Here is a 19,187-nt window from a genome sequence, read left to right as displayed (position 1 = left end):
CCTTGCACGATCAAGTAAACCTGGGAAGTCTTGGGGTGATGCTGTGTCTGCACTGAACACGTATAGGACCCCTCATCATAGACATCCACTTTCTGGATCCGCAGGCTGTATTCCAGAGGGTTTCTTTTCTCCAGCTCTACTCGAGGGTCCAGGGACCACTTGTCCTCTCCAGCAAAAATGATTCCAGAACGGTTTAACCAGGCCACCTTGGAGCTTCTGTCTTCTACATAACACCTGCAGAGGATTGAGAAAGGTGAGGGGGAGATTAACAAACATCTCCATCATCTCCATTTTGTCCCCTCCCTTTACTACTTTGCTCAGAAACTCTGTAGTGTATACCTGCCTTGCCCACAAACCACAGCAACTCCTCACCATTGCTGCCCCACGGCCATGTATTTCACAATGACTTTTTGAAGGGTTTCAGGAACTGTTGGTTCATTAAACCATGGGATTTGGGGGAGTCTTGCCTCCTGTTCTCTCTTCCTTTTGTCTGTGGCCTACACTTCCACCAAAAATTACTTTGGAAGGCCACAAGAGATCCTGGTCACCAAATCCCTTCTAACCCTACCAATGGGGAAGGTCAGAAGGAGTTCTTCCCATGTTTCTCTCACACCTTCGAAAGTTAAGTATACAAGAGAGTTACATTCCCAGCCCTCTGCCAGCCTGGAGGGCAAAGGTTCAGGGCTCCAGCTTTGTCAGCTCAGGGCACAGCTGCTCCATTCCTCAGTTTCAGCAGCACAAGGGCAGGGAGCTATAGTGTATCTCCCCCTCCATCCTTCTGTCAAAAAATAGGTATTCACTCCTCAAACACCACCCGCCTAACACACATATCCCCTTGCCAATGTACATCTGCCCGCTTGTGCAGACAGGTATGGATTTCAGGCTGAAAAGGAGAGGCTGCGGGGGCATCACTGCCATCACTGTGACACACGCAGCATGTCCTGTGAACATTCCAGGTAAGACAGGAGAGGAGGAATGACAGCAAGGGATGGCAAACAGAAGAGCAGCAGCAGGACCAGCAACTGCCATAGCCCTGATTGTGAAGTGTTGCAAGGCAGAGGACAGACCCTGTTGCAACTGCATGACAAGCATTTTGCTCTTTGACAGAGAGTGGAGCGGTGCTACAAAGACAAATACGCATTTTTGGCCAAGGGACCTGCCCTGTACCACTTCCCACCTCCAGAAGGTGGCATGCACAGAAGAGATGAGGAGATGCCAACGAGGAGGCACATCCTCCTTGCTCTCAGCTGTGGCTCATTTGACAGGTCCAGGGCTGAAGAAGACAAGGGGATGTAACTCCTCTTTCACCCTGGCAGCCATACCGACCAGGGCCAGGCTCAGACAGGTTGAGAGGGTTTGTCCTGCGGCAGCTCATACCACGCTCTGCGGATACATAGGGAAGCTCAGTCTCCTGAGCTGTTCTTCACCTCTCAGAGCTTTGCCCACAGCCTCCCAACATCCAAATAACCCGGCACCCCTCCCCACCACTATTCATGCATGTGTTGTATTTGAAAGAGAAAAGAGAGACGGTAAGGAATATTGCTTCAAGATAAGACAAATATTTGACAGTAGGCTTTCATACAGCCTCTTAGCACGGGTCAGACATTTTCCAAGTTCCTCTATTTGAATGCATTTCATTCATGCTGCGCTGCAGCTGCCATCCCTTGCAACGTGACCCTACCATTATGGCCGGCACATCTCACCCCCTCCCTTTTGGCACAGCCATGGATGCTCTCCGAGTTGCTCTGGGGTTTCTTGTGGGCAGGAGGAAAGCCAGGCTGTGTGGGCATCAATGGGAGGCACGCCACGCTGCTGGCCAAGCTGGAAGCAGCTCTATCCGACAAACATTTACTTTAGAGAGCAGCCCAACAGACCCCAGCCAGCACTGCTGCCATCCAACCAAGGGAAGGGAGCGAAGGTTTGTCCCTCAGGCCGGAGCCCACCCTCCCAGCCAGGCAGGTACTTGCCCTGAGCTCTCAGCTGTGATCTGCCTTGTTTTTAAAAAGCTGCTCTTAAAAAGAAAAGGGCAGGGGAATCCATGAGCAGCCACTTACACGTAGAAACCAGCACCACTGTGATGTGGTGGTGCCCAGTTTAGCTGGCGACCCCAGGCTGTAATCACCAGCGCCGGGAGCTGGAAGCAAGGGGCCCAGGGAGGGCACTGTGCCCCAGGGCTGGGAGCAGTGGCCCTGCAGGGACATCCAGATGGTCTCCAGAGCCGGCTTCCTTAGGGTCACCAGCCTTCTTGCACACACATTTCTGCGTAGTCTCATAACGGCACTAAGAAACAGGGGTTAGGTCTTTTTCAAAGGTGTTCAAAGCCCCTCTCTGCACATTTTGGATTTGTGAAAATCCTGAGAGGGCTGGCCATGAGAAGCTAAGCAGATTAACAGCTGAAGCTGAAGTTAGAGAGAGCTGAAGTTTCTCAATGACTTCTGAATATCCCCCAGCACACCTATCAGTGCTGCTGGGCACCAGCAGATGCAGCACACTGCACCAGCCCTGCTGGGCTGCTTTCCTGACCTACACCGCAGCCCTACATGACACAGCACAGCACCCAGGGGCTGTGCCCCACACACACTCATTTCACGTCACTGCCTGGAGGCAGCAAAGATGCCCCTGCAACGTCCCTCGGGTCAGTAACAGCTCAGTGGTGCCACTGGAGAAAAGCCTCATCCTCCCACTCCTAAGGGGACACTCACCCAGGGACCCTCCCTAGTCTCTGTCGAAGAGAAAACGTGTGTCAAGGACCTGTCCTACACCTACTGAGGTCAGCCCTAGGATGGTGGTCAATAGCTACAGTCAGACAACCTTGCAAGTGCTCCTGAAATAAGTTAGCAAGTGCTACCAAAATAAAGCAAGGAGGAGAGAAGAGGGAAAGGAGGAAAATAAGAAGAGTAAGTGAAATGGATTTGAGCTGCTCTGTTCAGCATACCTGTTCCACTCAAACTGTCAGGGAAAATCAATGTACAAATGTGGAAATTCCAAATCCCGGCATGCCGGGAACATGCATCCACGTGGATGAGGCATCTCAGTATGTCCGTCTGCACACACGCACCCTCTTAGTCTGCCAGAGATGCCACCCAGCTGTATGGATCATGCCTTAATAAGGATTTATGGTGATGATTTTCACAGTGTAATAAGTGCTAATTCAATACTAATAGAATATTAAATGGCACGTTAACTGACATTTTAACTGCAATGCAATAGGAGCATGGCATCACCAAGATATCAAATGACTCTTATCGTTCACTAATAATCAATAATCAAGTTCACAGAGACAGTCAAATGCTTTTCATTAGGCTTATTGAAAGCATTACCATCAGCATCAGTGAACGCTAATAAACGATTTGCGATCCATCCCTTTTCTTTATGGTTTCAGGTTTAATTTCTTGATATCTGCTGATGCAGCTAACAAGAGGACCAGCTAGTGGTGATGGTCATGCCTTGCACAATCCCTGCAGGGATTCAGGAACTATTGATCTTAGCACCAATTCAAACCACAGTCAGAGAAGGACAAAAAATCCTGCTGCTATGCCCCTCTAGCCCTCCTCGCCCTCTCGTAAACAAACATAGCAAAGTTTGGCACCTGAGGTCTTTTAACAACAGCACCATTTTTAGCTTCTACAGATGTGTTTCCAGTTCTCACACAGTGTCTAACAACTGTGTAACAACCAGCCAGCAGATGACAGATGGAATCTGGACATAGAGAAAGGAAGCTGGGCCATCCTCGCATGCCTCCCTCAGCCTCGGTTTCCCCAGGCACCAATGCAGGTGACAGGGCTGAGCCATGTTGCAGGAAGGAGGAGAGGGGGTGGCACTTTCACCGCAGGAGAGTGTTTTGGGACCTTCAGCAGGAACCATCACCTCCAATGGCAGGGAGACCTGCCCACCACCATTCCTGGTCCCTGGATTTCAGGACCCTAGGGGACATCTGGCAGCACACAGGCAGGAGGAGGGCAGGAGCTGGAAGCAGGAGCCCGCTGCTCATCCTCTCTCCTTTCATGCCTCCTGGCCCAACATGCAGTGCTGGACCAAAGCATCACTCCTGCAAACACGCTTTCATAAGCTCCAAGGTAACCTTTGTTTGGGTAGGGGAGATGTCTCACCCCCCCGCCACCTTCTTGAAAGCATGTGGGGTTACTCCTATGGAGAGGTGGGAAAGAGAGCAAAGAAAAGGAGAGGGAGGCCCGGGCATCCACATCTCCTCTCCTGGCAAACACCAAGGCTGGAGGTCTCACTGCCCGCTCTGCCTCGCTCCTGTCTTGGTGCTTGACTCCTAACCCCAGCGACTCCTGCTGCTCCTCCTGCCAGGGCACTGCCGCACAGTGCATTGATTTCCCAGCATGTTGCTGTAACACTCATTGCAGTTGATGTTGTGCCTGTCACTCCAGCGGCTCCCGGCCCTAAGCGTTCCACCCTCCCTTCCCTCCGGCGAACAGAGGGGCACGCTGCTGAGAGGCGGCATGTGGTCGGAAAGCCCTTAGCACATGCTCCCCAGGCTGGATGTGCCACCACGAGGGTGGGGGCTGCACAGGATGAGGAAGAGGATGCATGAGAGCTGGGGGCTCACTAGAGCACTTCCGGTTCTGTCTCAGAGAAAGCAGCAGAGCAGCCATGGCTCTGGGCTATAGAGATGGAGTGGGGGCATTTTATTGCCTTCGGGGGGGGGGTCTTTTCAGGGTAAGTTCAATGGGATTTGGAAGGAGTGGATGATATTTAGAGCCTACAGTGATGAAGAGGCAGGAAGGAAGCCCTGTATAACCTAGTAAAGCTGCTGTTTAAATGATTACTTTAGCATGGTGGGGATTTTGCAGCATTATCGATGATGTATTGGGTCGCCTTGAACCTGGGATAATTGTTTGGGACTTTTTTATTGTTGTTGTAATTCCAAGTAAATTTATTTTTTTTTACAGCAGACCCAATCCCACAGTGCTCTGCCAGAGCCCCACTAGTGAGAAGAGGCGAGCTGAAATATGGTGTGCTCCTTCACCAGGAAGCCACAGCTCTTACCTCATCTAGGGGGGAAATAAATAAATGGTGTGGTTTTGGACTGCATTTTCTGCCCTCTTTCTCCAAAGCACGTTATGGTGACAGCTCTGTGTCATAATTCCCACACTCCTCTTTAATCATCTTTTCTCCGTTAACCCTTTGATCATCTCTTCTGTAAGACAATCTCTGTGCAGCAGGCCAAATCTCAGCAGCCTGCTGCACATGCAGTTAAGCACCTGGAACCCACCCCATTGCCCTCGCCGAGGGACACGACCCCCTTTTGCCAGAGGATGTCACAACCCGCCCTGATTCAGATCTCCTGCCTTCCCCTTGGCTCTGTGACGAGCCTTCTCTAATCTTCTCACTTCACACACACTCGCAGGATCCAGCTAACAACTTCCCCCGCTGCCCTCTACCCCCGGCAGCAAAATGGCAAGAGGGAAAAGAGAGAGGGATCAAACACGGCTTGTTCCGCACAAAGCAACGTCAGCTCCTGGCTGCCAGCTCTGAACGTGCGAGACAAATTCTCCGTTGTGTTGCAAAGTACGACTCTGGAAAGCTAATGCGGTGGTTAAACACAGTGAGGGAAGCTCAAGAGCGAACCATGCTCATGCTGTTGCCTCTTGTCTTCTCGTGCTCTTCGGCCCTTCCCTGTGTGGCAAGCAAGGACTTGAACACAGCGATGGTCAGCTGGGGAGGCAGAAAGAGCCTGGCGCCTCTGCTATGCTCCAGCAGGGAGGTGGGCAGTGAGGGCTAAGGACAGACCGTGGGCATGCCAGCCCCGACCCTGCCAGGCAAAGTGCTCAGGGGAAATGTCCAGCCAGGCCCCACAAAGCCACTGCAGTGCCAGACCCTGCCAGCATTTCAAGAGCAATGCAGCGCTGCCACTGCAGCAGCCAGCTCCCTTTCCCTGGTGTGCAGTCCCCACCGGAGGAGTAGTCCACTGGCAGCACATAGGAGCACATAGTCCAGAGGAGTAATGCAGGAGCTGTTGGCCCTGGGTGGTTCCCACTGTTCTGGATCAGGCTCTCCTCAGCAGGAGATACTACAAAAGACAGCGACAGCCGAACAGATCTTCATCTCTGTTAAGGCAAGGGCCTCCTAAGTGGATGGCAGTGGGACACTGCATCAACCAAGGGTCTGAAACCTCCTTTCAGCCAAGCACCAAAAGACTCATTTTACCGAACTTGAATACATATGGGCGTGAGGTGTTGCTCAAACTTCTCCTTCTTCTCCCTGTTGCCACTACTCCTCTCTTTCCCCAGCCTGCTCCAGCTGCTGCTCCTCTCCTGATGCACTGCGACCCACAGCAGGGTCACTGAAAGCAAATGCTGTGCCAAAGCAGGATGGATTCCCAAAATGTGTCATAAATAGCTCCTGAGCCACTACTGCCAGCGTGATAACATAGGCTCTCAGAGGGATTTAGAAAACTACTGCTTAAAGCCAGTCCTGTGCTGGAAAACTGGCAGGAGGGGGAAACTGCCGCATCTGTTCAGCCCACGCTTTCTTTCAGCCATATTATGCTGTGACCTTGGTCGTCACACTTGTCTGCAGCTCCCCGCATATCTCAGCACTCAGGTGACAATTTCGGGCTATCCCCCCACTGGAGTGGTGCAGGGCTGATAGGATGCCTGCACATCTGCTCATCCTCTTTAGTAAATTGCCACTTTGGGAGCACAAGGCTAGGACGGGCTTCCCAGGTCAGGGAGCTCCAGCCTCTGACGATACAGCCAGCTGTACCTTATCATCTTTTTAAGAGACGTATTTTGTTCCTACTTAAGTTTAGTGCGTTTGGCAGGGGGTACCCTCCCCCTGCTTCGTACAGCAGGCTGTTCAAAGTCTTTCTGCTCTGCTGATTAGAAACTTTTTTTCTAATTCTAAGTCTAGATTTATTCATCCAGTGGTTTATATCCACTCCCTCTCAGGTCAACACCATCCTTTAGCTTAAATAGCTCTTCTCTCTCTCGGGTGCTTATCTTCTAGCGTGTTCACAGAGAGCAATCATATTCCCCCTCAGCCTTCATTTTCCCGGGCTCAACAAGCCAAACTCTCCTAGTTTCTTCTTGTATGATAGACTCTCCATTGCCCTAAACATCCCAGTAGCCCTTCTCAGCACCTGCTCCAGTCTGAATTCCTCTTTCGTGACCAGCATTCATACCCAGCTTTCTAGATGAGGACTCCCCAGTGCCTCGTACAGAAACATTCCTATATCACTCTCTCTCCCATCAACTCTTTTTAATGAAAGCAAAAAGAATTGCAACCAGTGAATATGACTATCAGTGCAGAACTGCTCATGTGTTGTGAGCATCCTTGTCTCTCAGTCTGTGTGATACATGTGGAAAATGAAACCCAAGGGAATTCACCAAAAATACACCAGCCTAAAAAGACAGCTAGCTGCATGGGCTCTCACTAGCAGACACACAGCTGATCTCATATGGGTTTTCTTCCTGTTAAAATGACTATTTAAGAGTATAGGTTCCTGTTTGTAGAGAAAAAAAAACACTACAGAAATTAAACCAAAAATTACAGTAATTGTTATGCCAGTACTCTCCTGGGCTGGACTTAACTATATCAGAATAAGAGAACTTAGACTGACATAATTTATTGCTCTTCCTATCTTCTGGGCATCAGTATACCTGCATAAACAACGTCAGTCCACATCCATTCCAGTACAGGTACATTCTTAACAATACCATACAAACTGCTATGAACAAAGTTAACTCCATCCCAGCCACATCGCAGTACAGTTTAAAACTTCAAAATACAGAAAAAGCTTCAGACCGAGGCCTACCACCATGGTGCTGTGTTTTCCTATATCCCACCAGACCTAGGTTAAACCCTCCATTTCTTTACAGCATAGTCAGGAAGCCCTTGGACAGCTCTTTGCCCACTCCAAGGCATGCATCTGGAGTGACTGTCTCCAGTTACAGGGCTCCTGCCAGAGGAAACTTGCTCCCCACGTGTGCACAGAGGGGCTGAACTGCTCTCTGGCTGATGCTTGCAGAAATGCCACATGCTCTGACAGCTTGCATCAGAGTCTTACACCAAGATCAGACAGGAGGATGAGACTGCTGAGGAAACAGACCCTGAGCTCCCTCCTTCCCTTTTGGGTTAGCCAAGGACTCATCAGTGACCCTTTTCAGTCCAGCCAGAAACCTGGCTCTGATCTTGATCCAGCATGATTAGGCGATGCTCATCAGCTATTGATCACACAGGCTCAGTGAAATGTCCGACAGGGAGAGTATGCCTCACTCTGCTGTCCCCAGCTTCCCATAGTGGCACTGGGCTCCTGCACCATCAAAAGGGGAAACCAGGGAATCACACAGACGATGCAGAAGGGCAATGGGGAACACTGCCAGATGATTTGCCTTTTGGTTGCACTGCACTTATGATAAGGACTCTGTACTTTTGCCATCACTAAGACACAGGCTGACATTTACAAAGAACCTGTAGGCACTTAGAAACTGAAGTTCACTGAAAGACAATAGTAATTTGTCGCTTATGTGAACTGGATATTGGCTTTTATGCCAAATTTGTAAAAGGACTGGAAACCAAACAGCTACTGACAAGTCTCTGCACCATTAGGACTTTTTCTGGTTGGGGGATACACCAAGAACAAGAACAGGAGCACTAGTAAAGCACCCATACAGACTATCATCCCCTTTATTTTCCTTCACCAGCTTCAGTACTGGAAATCATGTATTTCTTCTACCTGAACTCCCAGTACCTTGTAGGTAACTTTCATGTGGTCACCACTAGGTAACTCCAGAAAAGCTACTTCCAAACTTTTCCCTTGGATTTCTTCTAAAAAAACCCCACAAACGTATGTTTCAGAGATGTGATCTCCTCCTCTGACAGGAGGAGAGGGAGGGTTTGGCTGGGAACTCCACGTGACTCTGTATCTGGTAATTATCCAGCCGCAGAGGCAATCTGAAACGTTCTGTGCTGTCGCGGAGAATGACAGCACCTGGAGCTCCAGCACCCAGATAAAAAGCAGAGAGACAATCGGGCAGATGGAGAAAGGCAATGCTACATCATGGGGCGGCAAGTGGGGGCAGAAAAAAAGTGGGGGGAGAGGCAAAAGCTGGCGAGAAACATCAAAGCAGCCGGTACAGCTACTGAAGAATGAGATAATGCCACAGATTAGTAATGCAAAGGGCAGCTCTGAAAGAGGGGGAAACAGAGAAAGAAACAGAGTGAGGGCAGGTCAGGAGAGAGTGGGTGCAGAAGAGGGACAATGTGAACACAAGAGGGAATGGGAGAGTGATGCTAGAAGGAGCTTCAAAGCATTTTGTGTGGTCTCGGGTCCCTTCCTTCTGTCCCAGTCACAGGCTAAAAATGCAGGAGGTATCACCAGAGGCTGTCACTACCAAGGGAGGGATTTGCAAATCAACTCCTTGCAGCTGAAGAGAGACATGGCACTGCAAATAGCACTTTTCAGCTTGTGGATTCTAGTGGTTTGCTCAGGGAAGGGGACTATAAAACTTAAGATTGAAATAATTAAAACTGGAGCTTTTGGGCATCATCTCATGTATTTTGTATGGAGAAGAGGTGAGAAGGTTCCCTAACTCTCCCTCTCACAGTTGAACGTGCAGAGGCACGTGCATACCTGCAAAACAGTCCATGTTGATTGATGCCATGGTGCCATGGCCCAATTCCAAAAAGCAAGGGGCCGTATGTGCCATCCCACACAGCCACGTGACAGTGTCAGCATGTGCCCCCGGGGCTGTTGCAAACGAGGGGCATGCCCACAGGACTGGCAACAGCCTTCGATGGGTTGGGAAGAGCTGACTGCCAGGTGGCTCAAAGCCATGAACTGCCTCTGGGAAGGTTTCTGACGTGAGAAAATACAGCCAAACAGACAATCAGATTAGAGCCAAAGGGTTGTCAGGGACTGATGTTGGCCATCAGCCTCAATGCCTGCTGGGGCAGAGACCAAGGTATTGGCAGCAAGCAACAGATCTGCAGTGGCAGCACATCTCCATGGAGGCAGGAGGAACTAAGTGCCCAGATGTCCACACCTGAACGTTTCGGGATGGAAATGGGAATGGAAGTAGCAGTGAACAGGTATCACAAGGACTGAGCACTGGGGCACATGGTCCAGTGTCCACCCTCCCATGATTAGTGACAGACATTTCAAAGAAAGGTGGAAGGCCTCCTAAAAGGACAATGTAAATCACCATTTACATAATTTCATGATCTTTCCCAGCTATAAAAGCCTATTAATCTACCCCCAAGCAAATAAAGTTGGCCTCCTCTCTGAATGACAGCTTGCATTCCACCTTGTAAGTTTGTACTCTGCCTTTCTTATCCCCAGGCATTTCTCAACCCCCTGGCCCCTTTTTCCTTTTTTAAACTCATTAACATCCTCATCTTGGTGCTACTTTCTGGCTGAGAATTTCATCAGTTAACCATTAATTGGCTGTGAAAGAACATCAGATTTAAGTGTTAGGTGAAACTGGCAGGTGTCTCCTGTGTTTTGTACTATATGAAATAGTTCCTTCCAATACCTGAGGAGCACACTACCTGAGACACAGGAATGTGCTTTCGATTTTGTGGATCCTAATGTCCATTTCATCCCATATTGCTCCTTCTCCAGAAAGGAAAAGATATCGCATCTGAAGCATTAGCCCTTGTCCTGGGCAGGTCAGAAGGAAGGACTCTCTCCAAGGAGAAATCCGTCTTGAAATTCTTCAGAGAGGCAGATCAGAGTGGGAATGGGAACAATATTAGGGAAAATAAGACTTAACTTTCCCTTCTTTTCTGAGGTCCTGAAAGTATCAGAGGGTCACTCAACCAAGTTATCATCCTCCCTTCCAGGCATTGCCCTCAGGCTGCCAGCAGCTGACTGTGAATGGTGGTATTTCAGCGTGAGTGAGAAAGTGGGCCCAACCTGGCTGCTCACTCCCAGCTGCTGCAGGAGGGACACCTCCTTGGTGTGCAAACACTCTAGTTATTATTTACAGATGACCTTTTCCCTCTCCAGCTCCCGCCGCTGCAGCACCGCTGGTGGAGTCAGGGCTTGTAGAGATTGTGGAGACGATGTGTAGCGAAACATGTTAGCTTCCCTGCCTGTGCCAGAGCTGTCATCAGTGCCACTGTGGATTGAGCTGCACCCGTGCAAGCAACAGTGGGAAATAGGAAGAAAAAAGCCTAATGTAGACAAAGCCTTTGAGGAGCTTAACCCCTCTTCCCCTTTTCCATCTCTCTCCCACTTGAAAGCAGAGAACAGCTTCTGAGCAAGACACACGCTCTCATTTCCATATCTAAAGCCAGTCCCGAAATACCATCGTGAAATAATGCTCTCAGAGAGGAGACCATGAAGCAGATTCCCTTTGAGAGATTCTGCTGCTTCTGTTTTTAATTCCACCCCAAAACAACTGCTACCAAATACTGAGCGCACCTGGACTGGTGCAGTCAATCCCAGGCACCTTGTTACCAGAATGATATGGGGAAATTGGAGGGAATTCAGAAGCAAGCAACAACAAAATCCATCAAGGGCTGGAAAGGGATCAGCATCTAAGGGAAGCTTAAAAACATTAAATATGTATAACTCGACTAAGAGAGGACTTAAAAGGGACATGTTGACAAGCTATACCTCTTTGAAAGCTGAAAGCACCGAGGGAAGAGATGAATTATTTAGCAAAATGCATAGGGGTCTAGAAAGGAGTAACAGGTCAGAAAAAGAAGAGAAATAAGTCTGTTCAAACTTGAGAAAAAACTTTTTGTCATCTACAAGTGCTAGTCTCTTGAAGAGTCTCCCAAGGACAGCAAGGAAGTCCCTATTTCAGATGTTTAAAACAAAGTTGGGCTAAGGACCAGAGGATGCTTAAGCTGTGCAGGGAACAGCTTCACAGTGGCTGCAGGGAGAACAAACTGCAATGACCTGGCCTTATTACTTTTAACACCTACTTGGGAGAGTTCAGCAATACGTCAGGAGAAGACAACTCCTCTCACAAGTTTCTTTCAGATGAAGCTATGTTTTTAGCTATTTTCACTTCACACACAGCTAAATATTTCTTGGCAAGATCTTAGACCTCTGTATACTGTAACTCTGAAGTTAACTGGCACAGATATGGTTTTGTTTTCATAAACTGGATCTGTTAGAAGTCATCCATGAACAGTTGTATTCCCAAATGTCCTGTGAGTAAAGTTGTCAGGCACTTAGAAGTCACAAGTGAAGCTTGATTTTTCAAACTGCTTAGCATTGAAATTTAGACTAGATTTGTCAAACTACTTTTGGGCCTACCAGCTCCCAAACATGCAAGAACCAAAATTTCAAAACAGCATTTGGCACAGTGAGCTCCTTACCAATATAGCCATTTCTCTTGCTGCCTAAAATGACATACTTTTGAAAATCTGTCCCAAGGGTGTTTTACAATCATAGAATGAAGTGCTGCAAACTTCAGACTCGCATGCTGTATTTATCTTGTGTCTTGAAGAACTCCTCTAGGCGGAAACCACAGCAAATCTGTAATAGCTAGGCAATGCTCCACTCCACTTACTTTTGCCTTTATTTGCAGCTTTGCTAAATTTTGCCTCTCCCTAATGCCCCACTTTTGTCCACCATCAGGCCTTGTGCAAGGAGGCATGTGAAAAAGACTTGCAGGGAAGGTAAAGAAGACAAGCTGCTGGGAGGGAGAACTCTCCAGAGCTTTGATCTGAGCTTACCTTTATCCCCACACGCACAATATGCCTTGCAGAGGAGGACATGTTTATAAATAAATAAATAGCAGAGGAAAGGAGAGGGGGAAGAGTGGAAAAAAAGAAATGTCAAGATACACTTGATGGAGTTTCTGCTGTTGGCATGAAAGTCAGGAGCTGGCTTAAAACCTTATGTTCAAAACTGAATGGAAGGAAGGTACAACGAATTCAAAAAGGGGGTTCAGGAATAATGCCCACAGCTACATCTCCTTGCCATCCTACTAATCATAATAATATCTTGTGCTGTCTTTCCTCTGAGACACTTGCAGGACTCGGTCTTGCAAGGCAACTCAGCACATATTGAACATCAAGCAGTATTATTGCCAAAGGGACTGAGCACTGTGGGACTGGAGCTCTTGTGCTTTGTGGAGAAGCAGCATTACAATGCTTGTTTTACACATAAGGAGACACCGGAGAAGGAAAGAAATAGGTTGTGCAAAGTCATACAATGAAACAATTTTACAGCTGGAAACAAAACCTGACCTGTCTCATGTAACACTTCGTTTGGTGTGCATTGTTTGTGTGGAGGTAGAGAGGGGGGCAGTGATGGCTGCAAACAGACCCCACAAACCCAGAGGTGACACCTCTGGGCGTACCCAGCTTAGCACTACAGCGAGAGTTAATGCTTTTCTTCCTCTCTACTTGGGATCTGCCCAGGAAAATGCAACCAGAGCAGAAAGGACTGGCTGAAGCACAAGCTCCTCATCCCCACGATTCGAAGGCAAGCGGCTTGGGTGACTTGGCTCTGTGCTGTGGAGCCTGAACTCCAGCCCAGCTACTGTCGGCAGCGCAGGCATAACCACAGAGACCGCTCTGACTGCTTCTGCACCTTCTGACCTGCCGTCTTCTGGCACTGGCAAAACAAGCTGCACAAATTGGCTGGAACACAGAACGTAAACCCTTTCCATTTCCTAGCGAAGACAATGTTGCTTAATCCTACTGGAAGCATTTACCCAGGGATATCTTATCTGGATCCACTGACAACCCTGCCTCTTCTCCCAAGAGCCTGCTGTGAAACGAAACCTCTCCCCTGTGCACAGCTTATCCGCAGTACAGATAAACCATTTCCCCACAGAGTTCCCTCCTCTACAGCTGTCTAACTGGTAGTTTAGTTTCTGACACGGCTGGGTCTAAGGCTGCTCACGTGGGCCATGGCTGGTCTGAGGCTGGATTCCTACTTCTGTTCTTCTGGCAGGTCACTTGCTCTAAATAATTTCCAGAAGTCCAGCACTGTACGGAGAGATGCCAAACTGTGGCTTCAGCTGGCATAAATCAAGGGTCAACAAGGCGCCACTAAAGCAAATGGGGAAGCCTAGATTTACACTAGATGAGGATCAGCCCTGCTTCCTTGCACCAGACTCTAAATGAATTCATTAAATACAGCACTTCAGTCTGCTCAGCTAAAAGCAGCTCCAGCTGGCAGGAGGTTTCGGATCCAGAGAATGTTTAAAAGATGCAGATTTGTAGCCTGCTCTGAGTTTACACTTGGCTAGAGGTAGGCTCTCGTCAGCCACGGAGGGGAGATGACATCATGCCCACCTCATGGGTGTCTGTGCATCCCCGGCACCTGTGCACAGCATGACATTTGCATTAGACCTCACAACTTTGGGGGGAAAATCTAGACGTAAATTCTCCTGTGAAGATGCTCAATTTAGAGTATTCCAGGGCAGCAGAAGAGAGGTTCTGCTGTACCTCCACCAGACTGAAGGGCTTATTTTTTTTTTAATTCTTTTAAATTTTCACTTGGAGAGGGGGGTGGCATGGGGGTCTGCGCTGAGTTTCAATCTGCAGTAGGGTAAGCACCAGCACTGGGGGCAGTGACAGCAGTTTGGGACTTGTGAGACAAAAGTGAAATGTTAGTTAACTTTGACATTAAACCCTAAATGAGAGGATGTTAAAGTTATTCTTAGCTTATGAGAAAAGAAGCTGTGCTGTGATCATCTGGCCTGCTCTCATGTATTGTATAGATCTTGTGATTCCTGCAGTTTAATCCCTTATCCTCGTACTAAAACAGATGGTGTTGCAGGCTCTTTGCAGACTCTGACAAACATGACTGCACTGGGAACACTGTTCACATATCCACACTTGCGTGCAACCCTCAGGATGAGATACACTGGCTTGAGATGAAAGTTCACATCTAAAGAACAGTCTGCAGCAAGGAATAGATCCTATTCTCTTTCAGCATTGCTGCTGAGATCTCTAATATGCATAGTCACAAAAAAAATATTTCCTAGAGACACGTATAAAAGTTAAAACAATGGGACCCTCAAAAACCTTCATCCCAAGCTTCCAGTCAGGCCCTCTCTTTGGCCAGGACTGGGGTGCATGTTGTTTCTCCTCAAGGAACAGATCTGCCCACTGAACAACAGTACCTCCAATAAGCTGGAAAGTAAGAGACCCCTAATTCAAATGGACCTGACACCAACCCCTCTCTGACTTTACACTTACCTTTCCTTTCTTAGGCTGGGGAAAGAGGGTCAGTCCTGGCCAGCCACTGAGATGTAGGGAAAACATATAAAATTATTTGTTCATGCTAGACTATTACAGGTCTGCTCTCCACGATGCTATCTTGTGTGTGTGATCAGCCAGTACTCAGAAAGACAAGTGAGGTTAACCGAGCTACATGCATTGCTCCCAGTAGAGCAGTATAAAATGGTGATAAACCACAACCGGAACTGCTCTGCAGTAAGTATCTGGCCAGAGGTGAAGCATGAGGTTACGGCAGCAGCTCCACTCCCTGGTCCCCCTCTGCCTGATGGATCCTTGGTAATAAACCACCCTTCAGCCTTTCTTGTCTTAAACCCAAACTGCTGGGATTCAGGGAAGATAAAGATTTCAACCACCTTTCAGAATAGCCTTCACAAGAACTAAAAGCCCCTGTTGGCATAAAAGCAGACATGTAATGGGCTTTCTCTGTCCCTGAAAGTAGTTTAGCATTGCAGGAACTTGCAGTCCTTTTATCTCTCTTCTTTATTTAACTGGAGTCGTTAAAATAAACTGATTTCCCAGCCAATTAATTATCAAATATCTGTAACAGCTTTCAAGCCCTGCCATTACTCAGTCTCAGAGGCCCCCACAGGCAATGTTAAGCTACACTCTCCTTACCTGAGTAACCGCTGCTCCTTCAAGTCTGCTCCCTTGCGCTGAGCTGACAGCAGAAAAGCAGCAAGGGGGATGGCAAACCCTGGAGGAGAGCTGCAAAAACATACCCCCCACCTAAGCAGTGACTCCAGCTACATGCAAGCCCTGAGCCAGGAAGCTTTGCCTCACCGCTTGACCAAGACTCGGTCACCAGCACACGGACCCCAGCCCCACTGCGGGGAGCAGATACACTCTGTCGAGACACCTGATCCCGCCAGCGGGATCGGCTGGTACCCGAGGGCAGATGCTCCCAGCCAAGATAAACTGCAGACGCTGAGTACCTTGAGCTCACCTCAGCATGGGGCAGGAGCTTCAGATAGAAGCATGTGCCAGAAACCAGCTGCTCACCCAGACATGGTCAGGGACAGCTCCTGCCACAGCTGTGTTACCCACTGAAAAACCAGTCCTTATCCCTCTCTTAACTGGAAGGTTGTACTTGCCATAGGTACATTTGGAATGCCCCTGCCATCTAATTTATAAGCAATAAACTGCACTCATATGTGGTTTCAATTAGGAGGTTTCAAATGAGATTGAAGATAATGCATCCCATAATTACTCACCCTTCTCCTTTCTAGAAACTCAAGCAGAATCATTTCCAGGCCAAAATGCGGTCTCCCTTGATTGATGACGCTAATAAAATGGCTTTATTGTGATATAAATAGCCTTAAAAACGTCCTGGAGAGTCAATATCAGTGCTTGATGGCCTTACGCAAGCAAGGTCCTTATCTTACGGTGTACTAAAGCTTAATGAGTTATGCTTCTGAGAAGTTTGCCGTTGGATTTGGGCACTGGTTTGAGGAACTACAGAAGGATAGCTCCCAAATTAGACATGCAAAGCGGGAACTGTTTAAACACCTTTCTTCTTCCTTGCGTTCCCTATTAATAATCTCTTCGCTGCCTAGCTTGCCTGGTGCCAGTTCAAACACAAGCACCGGCTGAGCCCAGCAGGAGCCACGGGAACACTGTGCTCCACCGTCTCTTTTCTGGAAGGTTACCAGCCACTGCTACAATAATTGGAAAACCTGAAATTTCTTCCGAATTGTGCACGCTCTGAGCCACGTACAGCCCCTACAGAGGCACACAGCCACTTCCCTAACAAAGGGCCTAAACTCACTTGCTCTGAAGCACGTCTGTGGCCCCCATTGCAATGGCCAATATGTTTTCATTACCCCCTTGTCAGCAGAGGCCATCCCCGCCATGCAGCTGAGAATGAAGCACTTGGCTTCTCAGGCTGCATGGGAAGCTTAGAGGCAGCAGAAAATAGAAGTTGTTTCTGAAATTAGCGCCCTCCATGCAGTAGTCCTCTCTAAGAGGCCAAATACAGAGCCTGCCTCAGAGGAACAGCAGTGAACCTTGGTCCTCATAAAGACAAAAAACCTTTTTTAAGGCCTTATTTGAAAGTGGGATATCCTGAAAACATAGAGTTGGCCCTAGTGGGCCTGTAATCTTTTGCATTCAGAAATACAAGATATTGTTGAGCTTTGGTCATTGAACAGTGCTTTCCAGTACTGCTATCTTGGCTTAGATCCAGAGGCAGACTGGGTGCTAAAGAGCTTTGCTGGGAGTGACAGAAGCATATACACCTGTCAGAAAAAGCTGATATCATAGCATCCGTGACAGTGATGTGATCAGGACCTGACAGACAGGCAAAAAGAAGAGGAAAGGATGCAAGAAGGGCAACTAAGAAACTTTAAGGGCAAGCAGTAAGAGCTTGCTCATGAGGGGATGTGGATGAGTGACACTTGGTGCTTGTCTGTGCGTGGCAGAGAGGATGAGGGCTCAGGGGCCATGTTCTCCCCTCCACCTTCGTAGCGCTTTGTGTCTCCGAAGGGTAAAGAGACTATACAGATTCCCAGCCCTGTCTTGCTCCCCTCTCTCCCCATTACCACCGTAGTTATACCCAGTCCCAGTATATTTGAGAACAATTTTCCTCTCAGTAATAAAGCCTTTGCAAGAGCATAGGTGACTGTGCATGTGTGCATGTCGTCTGCAAGCGTGCGCAGGAGCCAGGGTCTGCTGAGATGAGAAGGTGGTTCTGTGTACACAACAGAGCAGGAGTGAGGATGAGACTATCGAACATGCATGTGAGGATATGAGAGAGACACTGCTTCGCAGAGAATCAGACAGCAAGAGTGAAAATAAGAAGGTGCTCGTATGAGACAGAGTGTGCGTGTCAGAGAGGAAGAAAGAGAAAGGTCTTATTCACAGCCTTCCTGTATGTGTTTGATGAGTATCACAAGTTTTAACCAAGAAAAATATGTATGTATTCAAATCAAACACTAAACACCCTTTTTGCCTGGAGCGCTCCTGCCTTGCTTGTTTGTTCTGTTGCAAGCTGCTTGTTAAAGGAACACAGGAAACAAGAAGGAAAAAAAACCCAGGTTGACATATTTAAACACAGCCAGCTAGCGAGGCAGTAACAAACAGCGAGAAGGGGAGAAGCAGGTGGGATAGTTGGAGAGCTGCTGCGACGATGCCAGAATGAGACATGCCTGTGAATTTCAGAAGACCATCCCTCAAGTGGATTATGACCATTTTTACTGTACATGTACTGAGCTGATTCAGCAGCTACCTACAAGGAAACACACTGAAAAGCCTATTCCTTATAGCCATTTTGCAACAGACTCAAAAGACAATGCAAGGAGCGCTGCTGTTCTGGCTCAATCCCCTGCAAATCTCTCTATACTGAATCTAGACAGCCCCGCCTGTCAAAAATGTGAATGTAGGGACAAAAGGACTTCAGCTGGATTTATCAACAGGAAGAAAAATAGTAACAACAGGTTGAGTCCCAAACCTCCTGTGGCTAAAAGCCTTTCTAGAACAGACAAACATGGGTATAGAGACAGGGATGGCTTTGAAAGTATTTTTCTCTGTTCTATTATGCTTTGCTCTTGCTGGTAAATTTAAACACCTTTACATGTTTATGGCTCTTCAACACTGTAATAATCCACAGGCCTATGCTGCCCACAGGGAGAATCCACAAATGCCCATGTCCAGTCAAACTTGCTAAGTAGCTTATGATGCCACAGGCAATGCATGGAAAGAGCAGAAGTGTGCCAAGAACTGACTGTAGGAGTGGTGAAGCCACCAGACCAGAGACACAGCGCTCAGGAGACCCAGGAAAAGGGTCAGAAGTGTAGATGAGGCTGTACTCCAAGGCAGCTCACTCAAGCTTCACCCAGAGCACTGATGATCATGAGAAGACTCTTCCAGGATAAAGGCAGCTGTGGACTTTCCGTCCCTCCCTTCCTCCCTCTCTCTTTTAAAATCAGAGTGAACGGCTCTGATTTACCACTGGGAAATAAAGCTCTATGACACCAAGGGAGGGGAACCGCTATTGTGGTGTTGAG

General features: G+C 48.2%; 1 protein-coding gene across 2 annotated transcripts in view; it reads right to left on the bottom strand.

Annotated features, from left to right (window-relative positions):
* The window catches only part of LSAMP (limbic system associated membrane protein), a 313,903-nt gene that overhangs the window by 164,532 nt on the left and 130,184 nt on the right, over positions 1-19,187 (bottom strand). For both annotated transcript variants that reach the window (XM_074156510.1, XM_074155709.1), the window contains exon 2: positions 2-234. In XM_074156510.1, coding sequence (XP_074012611.1) covers positions 2-234 — 233 coding nt within the window. The remainder of the gene's footprint in view (position 1; positions 235-19,187) is intronic.

This window comes from Numenius arquata, chromosome 1, assembly GCF_964106895.1.
Source record: "Numenius arquata chromosome 1, bNumArq3.hap1.1, whole genome shotgun sequence".
Classification (NCBI taxonomy): Eukaryota; Metazoa; Chordata; class Aves; order Charadriiformes; family Scolopacidae; genus Numenius; species Numenius arquata.
This window is presented reverse-complemented; position numbering and strand designations above follow the sequence as displayed.